This window comes from Nansenia antarctica (assembly GCF_963989245.1).
Source record: "Nansenia antarctica genome assembly, chromosome: 7".
Lineage (NCBI taxonomy): Eukaryota > Metazoa > Chordata > Actinopteri > Argentiniformes > Microstomatidae > Nansenia > Nansenia antarctica.
Genome location: NC_137677.1, coordinates 48,897,217 through 48,913,612, shown reverse-complemented (window position 1 = coordinate 48,913,612; position 16,396 = coordinate 48,897,217). Strand labels below are relative to the sequence as shown.

At 44.7% G+C, this 16,396-nt stretch overlaps 1 protein-coding gene across 2 annotated transcripts in view; it reads right to left on the bottom strand.

The window, feature by feature from the left end:
• The window catches only part of fgf14 (fibroblast growth factor 14), a gene marked incomplete at both ends in the record, with an annotated part of 122,324 nt that overhangs the window by 23,646 nt on the left and 82,282 nt on the right, over window positions 1-16,396 (bottom strand). The window contains 3 exons of one of the 2 annotated variants that reach the window (XM_080535652.1): window positions 5,246-5,349; window positions 7,140-7,250; window positions 15,355-15,547. In XM_080535652.1, coding sequence (XP_080391778.1) covers window positions 5,246-5,349; window positions 7,140-7,250; window positions 15,355-15,547 — 408 coding nt within the window. Of the gene's footprint in view, window positions 1-5,245; window positions 5,350-7,139; window positions 7,251-15,354; window positions 15,548-16,396 lie in introns of those variants that run through there. The other variant, XM_080535653.1, reaches the window with a different exon arrangement.

Here is a 16,396-nt window from a genome sequence, read left to right as displayed (position 1 = left end):
CGGCACTGTAATAATCGTTTGGTTAAATCATCTCCATCATCTGTCAGTAAATCTCTTTTTTTCATTTTCTTTCAACTCTTTTAAGAGCATGCCAATGACAGTGTGTTTCCGAGTCATAATGTGTGCTGCCATGTCAGTCATTGTCTGTCTGCCTGTCTGTCTGTCTGTCTGTCTGCCTGCCTGCCTGTCTGTCTGTCTGTCTGTCTGTCTGTCTGTCTGTCTGTCTGTCTGTTGTTAATCATAACAGTACCATAGCATGGCAGGAGATCAGAGTCTATTTTTAGCTCTTCTTGGCCCAGGCTAGTGGTTAGCCAATCCAGCTCCGGCTCTGATGAGTACTTCCGACCTTGTTGTTCATTAATGCATGAAACCCCCCCCAACCCCACCCTGCCCCTCCGCCCCCGGCCCCCTCCCCACCTGTCCCGTCCTGCCCCCAAACAGGCCCTTATGACCGCAGACCTGGCTGACACTGGCACTACATTAGAGAGAGGATAGTGCAGCGCTTTGGAAATAATGAGGCTCCCCTAACAAGTCTCTGTCTCGCTGTCCTCTGCAGTAGGAATTCGCTGAGTAATTAACTATCCTACCTGGGGAAAGTGCCGGAACATGAGGATTTAATGACCAGCTCCTATATGTCCCCTTCACCTCTGGGTGACATGCAAGTGTGTGAAAACATGGCCAGTGAGATGGTTTCCTTTAACCGCCCCCACACTACAATGTTCCTATTATCTCACGATGATCATAGTTAAAGTCCATTAGATCACTGGCCATTATAACCAAGTTATTGTAATAGTTTCCTTTTGGTATTCATGCTGAGGTTATAGTCCATTGTCAACTATTGGATTATGGCTGGTTTTGTTTAATAAGCTTCCTACTTACTATGCATGGAGCTACGGAGGATCAGAACCATTTTCACAACCTAGCAGGTTTATAATCAACACCAATAAACCACATTCACACAAAGCCATCTGTTGGGTAAAACTGCAAAAGCACCTAGAGACACACACGCAGACACGCACACATGCACGCAGGCACTCACGCACAACACACACGCTGACACACACACACACACACACACACACACACACGCACACACGCACACGCACACGCACACACACGCACACACACACACCTTCAGCTGTGTGTGAACTGTGCTACTAGTGCCAGACTGTGAAGGAAGGAATGTTACAACTACTCTCACCATCATCATCATCATCATCATCATCAACAACAACAACAACAACAACAACAACAACAACAACAACAGTATTTACACAGCTAGTACTCTTTCAATATTTGCACTCCACTTTACATAATGCAATCTGGCTACTGCCTCTTTTTCTGTTCTGCCTCTTGTTCTGTTGTAGAATCCTAGAGAGCTTGTCTTGATCCAGACTGTCAGATAGGATTCTGGTCCAGTTCAGCAAGGTCATGCTGTATGCTTCTGTCAGAGTGGAGAGCCATGCTAAAGACGCTTTGGTCAGAGGAGAAGAAGCGGCAGGAATGTCTGATCCTATCTAAAGGTGGAGAAGGTAAAGGAGCTTTTAAATACCAATCTTTCCCCATGAGCTTTTTTTTAATAGGTCTTTTTAATATCAGGTGTAGTTTAGTGTCTTCAAAGAGCTTCTGCAGACAGCTGAAGGTACCCTGGCTGCCATAGAGTCTGCATAAATGCCATTTATGCGGTAAAACAACGGTAACATTAAATGGAGAGAACAAAAGGATATCCAAGGGCGTGTGACTTAATGGGGAGAAGTTGGAGAGCAGCGTGAAGCAGATAGAAGAAGAGAGGGATGATGAATAGGAAATATCAAACACCCAAAGCACCAGGGACTCTAGGCTTCTGCATCCTCGAAAGAATCACTCCGTTTCACGCCACTGGCTCCTGGATCATTTGCCGCCGCCTTCTCTTCCTCCCTGTGCTCTCTGCTTTCTCCTCCTTTATATTGATGCCATGTGAGTGTGCCAGGGGAGGCTGGCAAAGGTAGAAATCGGAGGACAGGCTCATTGTCATGGATGGGCCATTCCACGTTTGTTTGATCCCAATTCCTCGTTCCAGTCCCTGCATTACAATGAGCTCATCCTCCCATTTCCATCTCGACCAGCTTCCCTCAAGTGTGGCATACATCTGCAATCTCCCAACATTTGATTTACACCAGAGAGGTGTTGTTCCATTGTTCCCTGTTATGAGCAGACTGATTCGATCTTATTAAGCAAGGCTAAACCCTCCACTGTACTTTATGAGATCGCTCTTCTCAAGGATTTCTTTTCTGAAGGGTCACTCAATTGATACGGCAAGTTTATTTGACAATCTTGAAAGGTAGCAATAACAAGTGCGGGGGCCAGATAAAGGAAAACCCTGCAGAGATTTGAAAGATGGGGAACGGCTCTAAAGAACGCCGTCATGCAATGAAATGCCTAACCTTTACACTGGAGATCATATGAATTACCCAGTGGTAAAATAACACCAACAACATCAGCAGCTGCTTGCGTTCGCTAACGTGAACATTTCCCGAAGCGTAACACAACTCGAAACAATGCAGCAATTCCTGAGTAGTATAATAGTCTTTGGGGGAGAAATGTCTTATGTTGCTTAAATTATCCCGGTTTGCTGCATAAACAGTTACATTACAGTTATCTGGAGACTAGCAAAACTCCCTTTTCATCCTTGTCTCCATTTACAAGCACGCGAGGAGGAGAGAACCCCCTTGTCTTATTATTATTCCAGAGAAATCTCTCATCACGGGAACAACGAGAGGAGAAATTAGCCTGCGTTCATTGGCCTAGATACAAAAGGACTAGATTGAAAAGGGGAGAGAAGATTGAACTCTCCTTTATTCTGGCTGCACAGTCACTCTGATGGTATCTCAGTCACTCGTACTGCCTTGCAGTGCCACGGAGTCCTCACACAAAAGAATATGATGCACAACCAGGGGCATTGAATAGGCTCCCCGTCTACAGTACCTCCTCTCCCTCTCTTATTCATCCTTTATATTGGAAAAATGGAATTCCGCTCATTATCAAAGTACATGTTCACAGTAGCTGCCGGTATTTGATTAATTTTGGGGAAAGATGAACAATTGATCACATACCCACTAGCTCATGAATCTGAAGGCAGATAAAGCACAAGGGGCTCACTAGATTTGTATAGCCCCGCCAGACCTTAATAAGGACACTTTCTCAATAGGAGCAGTGTGTTTTTGCAGCATTTCCACGTACCTTCAGTAACCCTGTTCCCCCTCTCCCTCTACTTAAACACAATCTCGAAGGCATTCACGGGAATTGTAAGTGCACTGTAATCAAATACACCTAATGGATGGAAAAGGTCGACCATGAGCTCCACACTCACAAAGACAGGGAAAGCAGTAATGGTAGGAATGGATGTGCTCTGCTTTCAGAGGACGACGAGAGAGAGAAAGAGGAGGAGGAGGAGGAGGAGGAGGAGGAGGAGGAAGAGAGAGACGGAGGAGGATGAAGAGGTGTGAATCTGCGGACTGCCATTACCAGAGTAATTCACATAGGGGAGCACAGCGAGACCTGCCAGTGAGTGTGTAGGTGGATCGCCGAGGCCTGATCAGAAACCCCATTAGTACAGAAATAAGCCGCAAATTGAGCTGCACAGCTTTGTGAATGGCAGGCGTGGGGCCGGAGCGTTCAAACTGTTCACCGCGGGTCAACCTGTTCACCCTGCCTTGAGAGGGCCCACTCTGGGCCAGTCACCTCTGTTTACCATGGGGGCCAGTGGCATGCTTTTCCTCTGTTCTCTCCTTAATGGGCAGATGGATGTTCATGTTTTGAGCTAAAGCTCACAGCACACAGAGAGAGAGAGAGAGAGAGAGAGAGAGAGAGAGAGAGAGAGAGAGAGAGAGAGAGAGAGAGAGAGAGAGAGACAGAGAGAGGTAGCATCGATAAGGTATATTAATTCCCAATCCCTACCGCAAATTCCCCTAGCAACACTTCATGGATTCTTGGTCATCTCTTCAGTGTAATTCATTTCATGGGTTTAGCCAAGCATTGATTAAGTCTTATAGAGTTCCATCAGAATACCTGTATGTACCACGGGAATCCCGGTGTCTCTATCCTGCTTAATGGATGACAGGGAGGTGGAATGAGAATTCCTGGTCCTAGACGGTGCTCCATGTGGAGTGGGAAGACATGAGAGGGATTTGAGACGGTTGATCATGATGGATATTCTGGTTAGGATGTTAATCATGCTGACGGGTAGAGCTAACTGGGGGGAGGAGGAGGAGGAGGAGGAGGAGGAGGAGGAGGAGGACAGAGGAGGGGAGAGGTTGGGGATGGTGTCTATCTGTAACTGGGTGAAACGAGACCTCCTCCATGCCTGCCTGGCCCTGCGGATGGCCACTTTATTTTACAGAGACAAGCTAAGCCTTGCTTTCTACCACTGTAAACTCAACTGACCAAGAGCAAGAGAGATGGGGAAACTGTTCAAGCTACTGAACACAATATATAAAATGGTGCCTTTAACTTGTGTCATTCTCAGCATAGACATATTGCTTTTTAAATGTTATTTACCCACACTTTAGATCTCTACATTGAAGAACGAACACTTTATTACCTAACCCTAACCCTAACACCTCATTGTTAGTCTAGTCATACCACGATGGCCTGCTCATCAAATCCATCATCCTATTTGATAGTGTCTACTGTATGTATTCCATTTTTCCTGCTTTCCCGATTTGCCGACTGCTTTCCCTGATGAAATGAGAACACTGTGTTGACTTGATTATGGAGGCATTTGATGTGATGAATATAAATCTATATGCATGAAGCTGTTTTTAATGGGATTTCTCACCTTCCCTGCAACACAATTACCCTCCAGTAAAGGCAGTAAATAGTGTATGCATGCTTGGCTCCCTCCACTATTAATAAGTATTACCTTCGATGCCTCAATACCCACACACGGTCGACATCTTTCCATTGGAATAAAGATATTAAATGGATGCATGTGAATGACATCACAAAATATGTCATTGTTTCCAAATATGATACATAAAATACATCTTTGGCTTGAAGAAAGCATATGCCTTGATGGTCTTGGTTAGGTTTCATACTGTAGATGGGTACATGGTTGAACAGAGTTTATGTCTTGTGCTGCTGTCGTGGTTGCATGTAAAAGATGCAAAGCAGCTCCCATACAAAACCATACAGTTACAGGAAAGAATAGAATAGAATAGAATAGAATAGAATAGAATAGTATAGAATAGAATAGAATAGAACTTACCGATGTGTACAGATGGCCCTCCCCGTTCATGGCGATGTATAACCCTGTCTTCACGGACTGAATCGCAACAACTCTGAGGCCCACAGGAATGAGGTTGAACAAAGCTGAAACACAGAGAGATGGAATGATAAGGGACGGACCGAGAAATATGATCAAACATGTCAAAACAAAAACAAGTATAGGGGCTATTAGTAGGCTACTTTCCACAAATAATGTGTTTTATTATAGTTTGGTAAAATGCTCATTACACGCAGGTAGCTATAAGAATGTCAGCTTCTGTGACTGCCCCTTGCTTTGCAGACAATCTGGCAAGCTTGGCAAGCCAGTTCTCCAGCCAATCGGGCCAGAATAGCAAGCCACATCTCCAGCCAATTGGGCCAGCATAACAAGCCAGTTCTCCGATGTGGTAGAGCTGAAAACCGGAATGAAACGCAGTGCTCACGTCCGTAATTAACAGGGGGTGGGCACACCACCTCGCCTGATCGGCTGGAAGGGGAGGGTACTCATAGATTTTTGAGAGAGCGTTTGCAGATCGATGAGCGATGAACGATGCGCAGATCTTCTCCCAGAAAATGTTCCATACTGCTGACAGTGTATAATGATAATCACACCAAAGAAGAATACAAACTTGAACCATTAGCTACATATTGGGGGCAAAGGGCACAATTGCGCATTTATGAAGATGAATTATGTCCAAATAAGCTCTAGAACTGTTTGTTGAAGCTAAACCATGAGAGAAAAGGGGGAACACTGGCAATGCCTGTATAAACAAACAATTCCCTTAAATGTGTTTAGATGTCTTAATCGTTTGCAGATTCACCAGGTACTTTCTGAGTTAAAGACCAGTGCCAAACTGTACTTTTTTATGATTTATTAAATGGCACAATTGTGCATTTAGGAAGATTAGGCCTAATTATAGCATAATTCAAAGTGTGTGGGTAGAGCTGTTGACTGTGGCTAGCTTAGCATGGTCTGGGCTGCAGCTAGCTACCTGAGTGAGAGACTTGTACCATGTAAGAGGCCTGTAATTGGGGCCACCAGTGGTGCGTGGCAGATTTAATAGCTCCTTTGTTGCTGTAGCACACACTTTCGGCCTGTTAGGTAATGGCTATTGTTTGCAGTGAGAAATAACAGGCTGGCCCTGGCTGTGACATTAACTGCATGTGGATGGCTGATTTAAATGCACAGGGCAACGAACTTTCCTGACCCTTTAAGTAATTGGTATTGGGGTGCTTGGGTTTTGGAGGCATTAGACCAACGTGATATGGAGGCTACCTGGCTGACACTACAGTAGTCTTGTGGGTGCAATCAACACAAGAGAACATACATTTTAAAAATGTGTATATGTGACGTTCATGGCTGCCTGTGCTGTATACATAACAGTGTGTATCTGCCTATGAGAAGTGACATGTGTCATTTCGGCTCGTAGTGACAGTGCCACCAAGCCAACGAAGAGTGTCATGCTAGTGTTAGCACCGAACACTGAAATCAAATTAACCAGCTAGCCTGGAGCACTACGAGAGCGGTGCCAGTACGGGCTAATAATACCCTTCTCCCTCTATCTAGCCGACTGTTTCCTGGTCCACTTTCGCTCTCTGACAGAAGGAACCATACACATTCTAACACTGTCATTTCAGATCATTCTTTCCAAAAAAAAGCTCTAAAAATCGTTTGTTAGAGCTAAACCTTGTGAGGAATTGGGGAATATTAGCAGTGCCTACTGTAAATCAATAATTCACCATTCCTTTAAACGTGTTTGGATTTCTTAATCTTTTGCAGATGCTTTCTGATTTCTAGTACCACACTGTACATGTGCATGATGTATTAGCCATTGTGTATGCAAAGTCCCTGCTGGTTGAAACCAACAATTAAGAGGAAATGGCAGAATACTTACAGGAATTACTGCTGTCATCCTTGGTCCCATCAAGAGAGCCATCTGGGTTCATTTGCAAGTAGTACCCCTGCCTGCAATATAACCTAGTCACTATACCCTTGAGCTGGGGATCTGAGAGAGAGAAAGAGAGAGAGAGAGAAAGAGAGAGAGAGAGCAAGAGAGAGAGAGGGAGAGAGAGAGAGAGAGAGAGAGAGAGAGAGAGAGAGAGAGAGAGAGAGGGCAGAAAAAACAAGGTGATGGGTTAGCAAACAGTTCAACAGTTATAACAGAGAAAAGGAAAACACTGAAAAGCATCTCAAAATAATAGTAGAGAAACCAAAGATTGTTTGGGTACCAGTGTCAAATCACTCATTATGGGGTTATTGTTTAGATATACTGTATGGATATTGCAATTCATTGTTTTCCTTTGGGCCTAGAACCCAGACATCGTAAATCAGAGAGCCTAAGTCTTTTTTTTTATACTTTATGACCCTAGCGTATTTTCAGAGCTGCTGTATATTCACTGCGCATAAACCCTCCCTCGCTAAAGATAGGGGATCCAATTATAAACAGCTGAATTAGTCTGTGGCTCCCTCCCATAACGCACCATACAGCACCCTCTCTGGGTGCTCTGTGCAGGGAAAGTACACCTCATTTCAACAAACTAGTTAGATTTGGGATTCACTAAGTTAGATTTGGGATTCGCTAGGGATCTGGAGGGAATGTCATTCTGAACTCAATCATGAACTGACATAATACATTTCAGTATTTACTGTATATTATTTTGTATTTATTTGTGCAGGAGGAGCGCTTTAATTATGGTGGGGATCATTCTTTGTCCCTATGGTGATGAACGCGCCCTCTGCCCACCTCCCTGCGTACATGGGACGTCTTGTAGTGACCCTTCTTCAGATTGTGCATTTGCTGCACAAGATCTATTGCATCTGCTAAGATGTAAATGTAATGTATTCAAGTGAAAAACACGTTTGAGAGTGGGCTGAAATAGTATAGCATACATTTATGTGTGTGTGTGTGTGTGTGTGTGTGTGTGTGTGTGTGTGTGTGTGTGTGTGCGTGCGTGTGTGTGTATGTGCGTGTGTGTGTGTGTGTGTGTGTGTGTGTGTGTGTGTGTGTGTGTGTGTGTGTGCGTGCGTGTATGTGCGTGTGTGCTCTACCCCTTGGGTCTAATGCCATCCACATTAGTTTTATGGTGGAGACAGCCATCACCCCAGATTTGATTCTCTGTGAGCCCTGAGGATATGAATAAAATCACCTTCACCTGAGCCCTGCACCTGGCCAGTGTGTGTGTGTGTGTGTGTGTGTGTGTGTGTGTATGTGTGTGTGTGTGTGTGTGTGTGTGTGTGTGTGTGTGTGTGTGTGTGCGTGTGCATGTGTGTGAGGCAACTGAGACTCAGGAGGTCTTGCTGGGGGCAGAGACAGACATTGGCTGATATTATTCTGTGTGTATAGCTCAAGGCTGTCTGGTCTGAAATGGTCTGTTGGGTGGTGGCATTAGGTAGCTCAAAGACCTTTCACTGAAAGCAGAAAATAAATAAAAAATGCCCTTATGCTTTGGCTAGAGGAGTTTTAAAGCGGCACATGTATCATTGCATTCAACAGCATTACAGCAGACAGCGGCCACCAAATGAACAAGTGTTATAACAAAGAACCCAGACATAGCCTCGTACTTTGCCTGCGGTACATTGCACTTGGACAGATCCCTAGAGCTTTAATGCCAACCTGATTGATCTGCAAGGTAGTGACAGTATACTTTTAAAGTCCACACACGTCTGTTTTGGCCATTGTAAAGGAGGTTTAACGTTGCAGGTGGCAGACATCAATAACAGCAGGCCTGTCTCTTTCCCATCCTATTCTTCCTTTGATGGGTAGAAAATAGCAGGGTTACCTCGGCAACTAACAAAATGGATCCTTTCATCGATGAATTGGCTAAAAATGCCAACCTTTCATTATCCTGTCAGCTGTCTCTTTGTATAGCTCGCCAAGTCTACCCGAGTCCTGCAGCCCTTAAATATCAGCTGATAACCAGGACAGCGCTAACCTGACCTTCACCAAACACACACACACGCACACACACACACACACACACACACGTACATTGTGATACAGTATATGCATATATGTGTGTGTGTGTGTGTGTGTGTGTGTGTGTGTGTGTGTGTGTGTGTGTGCTTGTGTGTGTGTGTTCTTGTTGGCCAGTGGGGTTGGAGAGACACATCAAAGGGAAAGAACTCAGGGCATGGAGAACCACCGAGTGGAAGGAACCAAGGAAAGCAAATTCAAGTGTGTTTATGACATCACTCTCACTCTGTCCTTATTTATGACATCACTCTCACTCCGTCCTTCTTTCTGCATGTACAATATGGGAATCACAAAGGCTGAGATAGCACTAACTGCGGATTTGAATGCAGACTTATATGAACTTCATGACCACAAGACCTCAAACATTTTGCACCAGAACACACAGATACACACACACACACACACACACACATCACATCGATTTTTAATGAGAGCACAATCCCCTTGAGCAAGAACAATGGGGAGGACACAGTAAGATGGCCTTCTTCCAATCAATTAATGACTTTGATCAGCGTCGTTTAAAACAATCTCTGGGAGTGAGATTGATCCCAGACACAGTTCAACAGGGGCCCATCTGTAATAATTAAAAAGCTGGTTGCATTAGCTGTGTGTGTGTGTGTGTGTGTGTGTGTGTGTGTGTGTGTGTGTGTGTGTGTGTGCGTGTGTGTGTGTGTGCGTGTGTGTGTGTGTGTGTGTGTGTGTGCGTGTGTGTGTGTCCTTTTCCAACATGCTGTAAATCATGTGTTTCTCCCTCCTTGAGAAAGGGAGCAAGGATATTGTCCCAGGCTGACGGCTACAGGTAGTCCATTACAATGAGATAGAAGGACACAAAGAGAGCAAATACGTGTGCAGCACGTACAGCAATAACAAGGAGTATTTCCCCAACCATAAGACGAATGTGAATAAATGTGCTCCACACATATCTATAATGCAGACACACATACTGTAGTATGTCCTCCAGCAAATAATTCAATGCATTATTCACAATTTCCAATTGAACGTGGACATTCACGTGTTGTTAAGTTAAGTTAATGGACTCATCGCATACTGTCTGCACGTACAGTACTACAGACAATTCCAGGACACAAGTTATTCTTAGTCTCTGAACGGTAAGAAGGCCTTGAGTTGCTTCGTTTTAAGCAGGCAAATACATTCGCTAAATCGCATTAAAAATGGCAGTTCAATCACAAACATTGACACTGTACTGTTCAGTATATATCGTTCTCACATTGTGCCACATAAAAGCAGATCTGAAGGGGGATTTACCTCGCAGGGATGTCAGTGAAATGACACTGCATTTTCTCTCCAATCACACTGACAGAGAGGGGGTTAGATACACTGAATATACTGTGACCAACCTCTCTCTGTGGAGCTGGGGCTGCTTGTGCAGTGGAGGATCTCTCTCTCTCTCTCTCTTGCGCTCTCTCTCTCTCCCTCCCTCCCTCCCTCCCTCTCTCTTTCTCTCTGCCCCTCCCTCCCAACAATGGTTTGGCTGCAGTAGGGGCTTCCCTTTAAACACTGCAGACATCAAACCTCGGAAATAAAATGGTGTTTTCTTCAACAGCTAGACCTCTCTCCGCATTTAAAGAGGACTGTCACAGTTGAGTCGTGATGTGGGGTTTTGCATAAGGGGTATCCCTCTCTCTCTTTGACTATCCATCTATCTCTCCTTTCCCCTCTAATTATCTCTCGTCCTTCCCTTTCCCTCTCTCCCTTCCTCTTACCCCCTACGATACATACTGCACACACACACACACACACACACACACACACAGACACACACATACATACTGCAGCTGCAGACCTTACCGCCAGCCTAGCACTGCCTGACCCACTTCTGATGTTTCTGGAAAGGGCTTTTCCAACCTCTCCGTCCTTCCCCTTCTGGTCGTCATGGCGAGGGAACTGCTAAGATTGTTTCCCTATTTCCCTTGAGCGTGCCTCGGGAGTCCAGACCGCAATTCCTATGATATATTATATATTCCATCTTGCTGGGTTATTTCAGATGCTAACTCTATTACACTGTACATTCAGGAATGTGTTGCTTAAACTTTCACTTGTGTTCTTTTAAATGAAGGCTGAGACTCGTGTTGGTCCATTGCACAGTGTTCTGGCTGTCTGGCATTCAGACATCACGTAATGCAATCAGCTAAGAATTGTGCGTTCCTTTAGGTGGCTCACTCCCCAGAAACAGATGACAAACAAAATGGAATTTGCTCTAATAAAAAATAACTCTGTGTTATTGTCCATCAGAAAAAAATAAATAATCAAGTTGAGTAACAGTTGATGTAGAGGACACAGGGACATACGTCAGAGACATACAGAGATACCTCCTATCAGCATCAACTGAGACTATCTGGTGTAGAAATCTCCTAATCTGTATGTTACCTATTAATCTGATGATGTAATCTAGTATACTGATGAGGGCCAGTGTAATGTATTATTATGAGTGGTCACAGCTGGTGGTCCGCCCACCCCCCTTTCATTTTCCTCTGAAATTATTATTTGTACATAGATCTGTAATAATCAGTATCAATATCTGACAACGCCAGGAACTAACAATGACTTTCTAAATCCGATCTCCGGTGATCCAGATTACAACCCACTCTTTGGTTTTGCATCCACATCTGGTGTCAACAATGAAAACCAACCAGCTATGCTCTGCTAGCTTTGGACACTAACTTGATTCCTTGCATGGTTGTAAGATGAAACCTTCTTTAAAACAATCACCTCCAATGGTCTCAATTCTGAAATGCTCTTGGTTACGCAACAAACTGCAGAATGTTGCTCTGAATCTAAATGGGATGTATTCAGCGTGTTCGCATAAGACAGGAGCTGTATTTCCATAGAATGAAAAGAATACATCTTCTCCTGGAAAATGCTCGTAGTCAGCAGTGCACTGACATGTTTATCTGGAGCCTGTTGGCATGGCGTTGACAGATGGGGGTGTATATGTATATGCTGTTCCCTAAGCAGCATGGGAACAATGAAACAGCTATTAACTTAGTCTTCATCCTCCCTTTCATCTTACTCATACCTCATCTCTTATGATGTTAAAAGCTGATCCACAACACATTCTCACCAACAACGTCATGATCCAGAAAGGAATTGAAGAGGGATAAAAGACGGGTTGAATTAAACAATTGTAAAGTGGGAGCGGCACGGTGATAGTGGCAGGGAGCAGGTGGGCATGTAGATGCCAGCACGATGTCCCTACCAACGGAAGCAACTGGTTCACTGTACATATCAAAGGAAGAAAAGCCTGATCTCCAGGCAGGACATTCGGTCCCACTTAAATGGGAGGAAAAAGACACTCCAGTCCATTCCCCCCTCCCATCTCCCAGGGAGGTCCTATTTCCTATTATTTTAGGAAAGTGTGTCTTCAGCTGTGGAAGGCCTGAAAGTAAGACAACTGTGGTGTCTGCCTGCGCTATCCCACCACATATGAGTGGTGGTGCATGCGGCTTTATTCGCTGGAAATGTCCTTCTGGAGAGACCAGTATTGAATTAAGCACACCAAACAACCCATTACTCTTCCTTAGCCGTGTGTGTGTGCGGGGGGTCTGTGTGTGTGTGTGTGTGTGTGTGTGAGAGAGAGAGAGAGAGAGAGAGAGAGAGAGAGAGAGAGAGAGAGAGAGAGAGAGAGAGAGAGAGAGAGAGAGAGAGAGAGAGAGGGGGAGAGAGAGAGCCCTAGTGTGGGCAGCATTTTCCAAACAGCCGTTTTGTGTGCCCTAAAAGCTGCGGTTAGAAATTGTACGCTAAAGATTTTCCCAACTCTCATGCGAGTGGGAAATTAATGAGGTATATTCCCACCAGGCGCTTAATCACAAATAACACAAATTAAGCCGAGGGACAACCAAGTGTTTGCCCTGTGGTCTGATTAGAACTCCATCATCCAGAAACCAGGACAAATCCTCCATTTCAGGGCAGCTTTTCCCCTTCACATTTTCTCATTGCATTCTTACCATGTAATGTGAGGACTGAGGTCCTGTTTGGTGTGGAGCCCCGATACACAGAGTGCCAATGTTTCTCTGGGCACTGTCAGTGAAATCTCATTGTTATTGTGAGGCTCACAGAGGCCCATGAGTTCCTAGAATAAAATGGCCGTCGCAGGTGTGTTGCTGTCAAGGCGTTTCTTGGGTAATTTGTCACCGCGGGTTAGCGTCTTGAACTCGTAAATTTATTTGTGCCAGAGTACCCCTGTAGACATCCGTGACAGGTACTAAGATGTACAGCATGCCACAGAGCCAGCCCTGCAGGGCCTATTAGAGTTTTATCCGCCCCTGGTCCATCTATTGGCATGGCCTAGCATTCATTATCTTCCTAAACAATAGGGATGTCTGTCCACATGCCAGCATAACTGGGTTATTGGACGGGTTGTCCAGACAGACAGACAGACGACCAGACAGACCTGCCACACCTTCACAGACACATTTATATATTATAGACACAGCCACACAAGCAAATGCGAACACACACGCATACACACACACACACACACACACAAATGCAAAAAGGACATGCAATCACAGACACAGACACAAAGGCTCATATAGTTCAACAATGGCCATGTATTCCTTCATATAATAATTTTCCATTAAGTGGAAATGTTGTTTGAAGCATATAAGTGGCAATGAGAATCCACCGTCAAAAGCAACAGATGATATTCCAGCATTCTGAAGCACTTTGAATCATGTCTGAATCCTTCAACTATACAGTAGCTGCCATGTTCATGGCTATTTAGTTATTCCATATGTGTTTATTTTGGATAACCTGTCTGTTATCTCCATAGAGACTCACTAGGTTTCTCGCAGCAAACACAAACTGATGCCACACCCATAATCAAGGCTTAGCTAGATGACAAGTGCATATAATGATTTCACTGTTGGCATTTAAAGTTATTGATCTGCTAAAATGCTTACTAGGATGTGTAATTCTAGCATGCAAATACAAGCATACTACAAAGACTACAGAGGCAAATGAGTCATAATAGGTGCTAATATGTCTATGACCAATAATTCATAAGGTCACTAAAACAATTGATTCATGTTGGCTGAAAATATCACATATAAGCAAAGGTAGTTTAAATCATCCTTAAGGCCTTTTGTTGATAGATGAAAATACAAACCTAATAACAGTGTGGTGCAAAAATGTCCTGTATCTAAAGCACTATACAAATAATGTAGATTTAAGGGAAATAAGTACTCCATTTTGCAATGTAGAGATATAGCATCTCTCCTGCAACAGGTTTAACACCTGATGATCCCAGATGGAGAATGCAGCCATCAGAGAGAGAGAGAGAGGGAATATAGGAACCTTTTCACAGGTATGAAAAGCCTACAATTCTGCTTGACGACAAAAATGCAAATAACTGACACTACTGCGCTGAAACAGTGGTTCGCGGTGCTCTTTACCAGCCCCAGGTGGCTAAATTAGAGAAAATGCATATGACATTTTCATAAGTGGAACGAATTTCGAGGCTTCGAATAAAAGGCCGTGGCCCACGGTTTCCTAAAATTATCCGAGAAAAGATTATGTTTGAAAAGCGTAACCCCCCTTTCCGAATGAGATATTGACCTTTTCGTTTGCATAGCAATGCATTTCATTCGTGGTTCTGGTGATGTGCACTGTGCATTTCAGCAATTCATGCATGAGGTTCATACTGATCAGGCCGCTTCCACCGATGTGCGGTGACAGCTCTCTAAACCTGTCTAAAGCATCACACTCGGCTCGTCTGGAGCCTGTCAGCTACCTGAGATTGCATGTAAATCAGAGGCAAATTTGTTTTCCTCTCTTCCCAGTCTGCTTCGAAAGGGTACCAACCACAACAGGCACACACAAGAGACGGACAACAGACAGCAACATGCGTGTCTCCCTATTTTGCCCTTTTACGCACGGTGAAAAATAGTCAATGCAAACGTGTTGTATCGAAATACAATTGATTTCTGTACTTGGACACTCTGCCTTGATTATAAATAGCAGATAAAAGAAATGAAAACATGTAAAAACGGCCTCATTCAAATCACTCAGCCGAGGTTAAGAGACAGATGGATGTGTGTGTGGTGGAAACAGGTTTACGTTACTGCACAACGCGTTACGCACACACCAGACACCTCAAACACATCACTTCCCACACCTTGTCTCCGTAGTCGCCGCTTCCTGAGGCCGAAGATACGCACTTTGGAGAAGATGTCGACCAGGTTCCCATTGCAGAGCCCCTTGTTCTTGCTGGGGCTCTTCCTCCGCCGGTTGGGTTGCGGCCGGTCTACATGCTGCTCCCGCGCCTGTCTCTTCTGCCGGATCAACCCACTAGCGATCGCGGCAGCCATGGCTCAGAATCTCACAACTGTTCAAGTCCAGTCTGCACACGGAGTACAGACATACATAAACAACCGTCTTTCAGAGCTCGGGGTCCGGGTCACAGTCCCATGGTGGCGGCTAGACTATCCCGGTCCGTGGTGAGGGGGCAGGTGCACTATTTTTGAATAATTGTCTTTAGTGTCCAGGCACTACATTGTAATAGTGATATGAAACGATACGTTGCCATCTTTAAGCACAATTGGTGGGCATAATATAAATTGATATTAATTGTCAATTGCCATCCATATTCTAAGCAGGAATGATAGTCTACAGTGGTTGGAGAAACTGCATGGCTCACCCCGAACGATATTGCAGATCATCAGTCATACCTGCGTATTGATTTTCGGTTCATTGCCGGTGACATTTTCAGTTCCATCTCCTACTAAATGTCCAATGCCGGTTCCATCTCCCCGCTCTCCGATCTTCCCCTCCTATCCTCCTCTCCTTCTGAGGACAGCGTCTGTGCTCAGGACTCAGCACGCTGGACAGCAGTGGCCAAGCCGAGTGTGTGTGTGTGTGTGTGTGTGTGTGTGTGTGTGTGTGTGTGTGTGCGTGTGTGTGTGTGTGTGTGCGCGCGTGCGTGCGTGTGTGTGTGTGCGTGCGCGTGTGTGTGCGCGTGTGTGAGTGTGTGTGTTGAAGTGTGTGTGTTTGTGTGTATGCCGCCTGTGACAAACAAACAAAAGCGGTTTTCTGGCAATTATCACCGTCTGAGGGCGAGTAATCACTCACTCGGGTGGAGCTCTGGAAACCACGACGTTTACGCACACATATTAACCAAGTTTGCAATCCGCAACACTGTTCCTGAAACGTGCATCTTC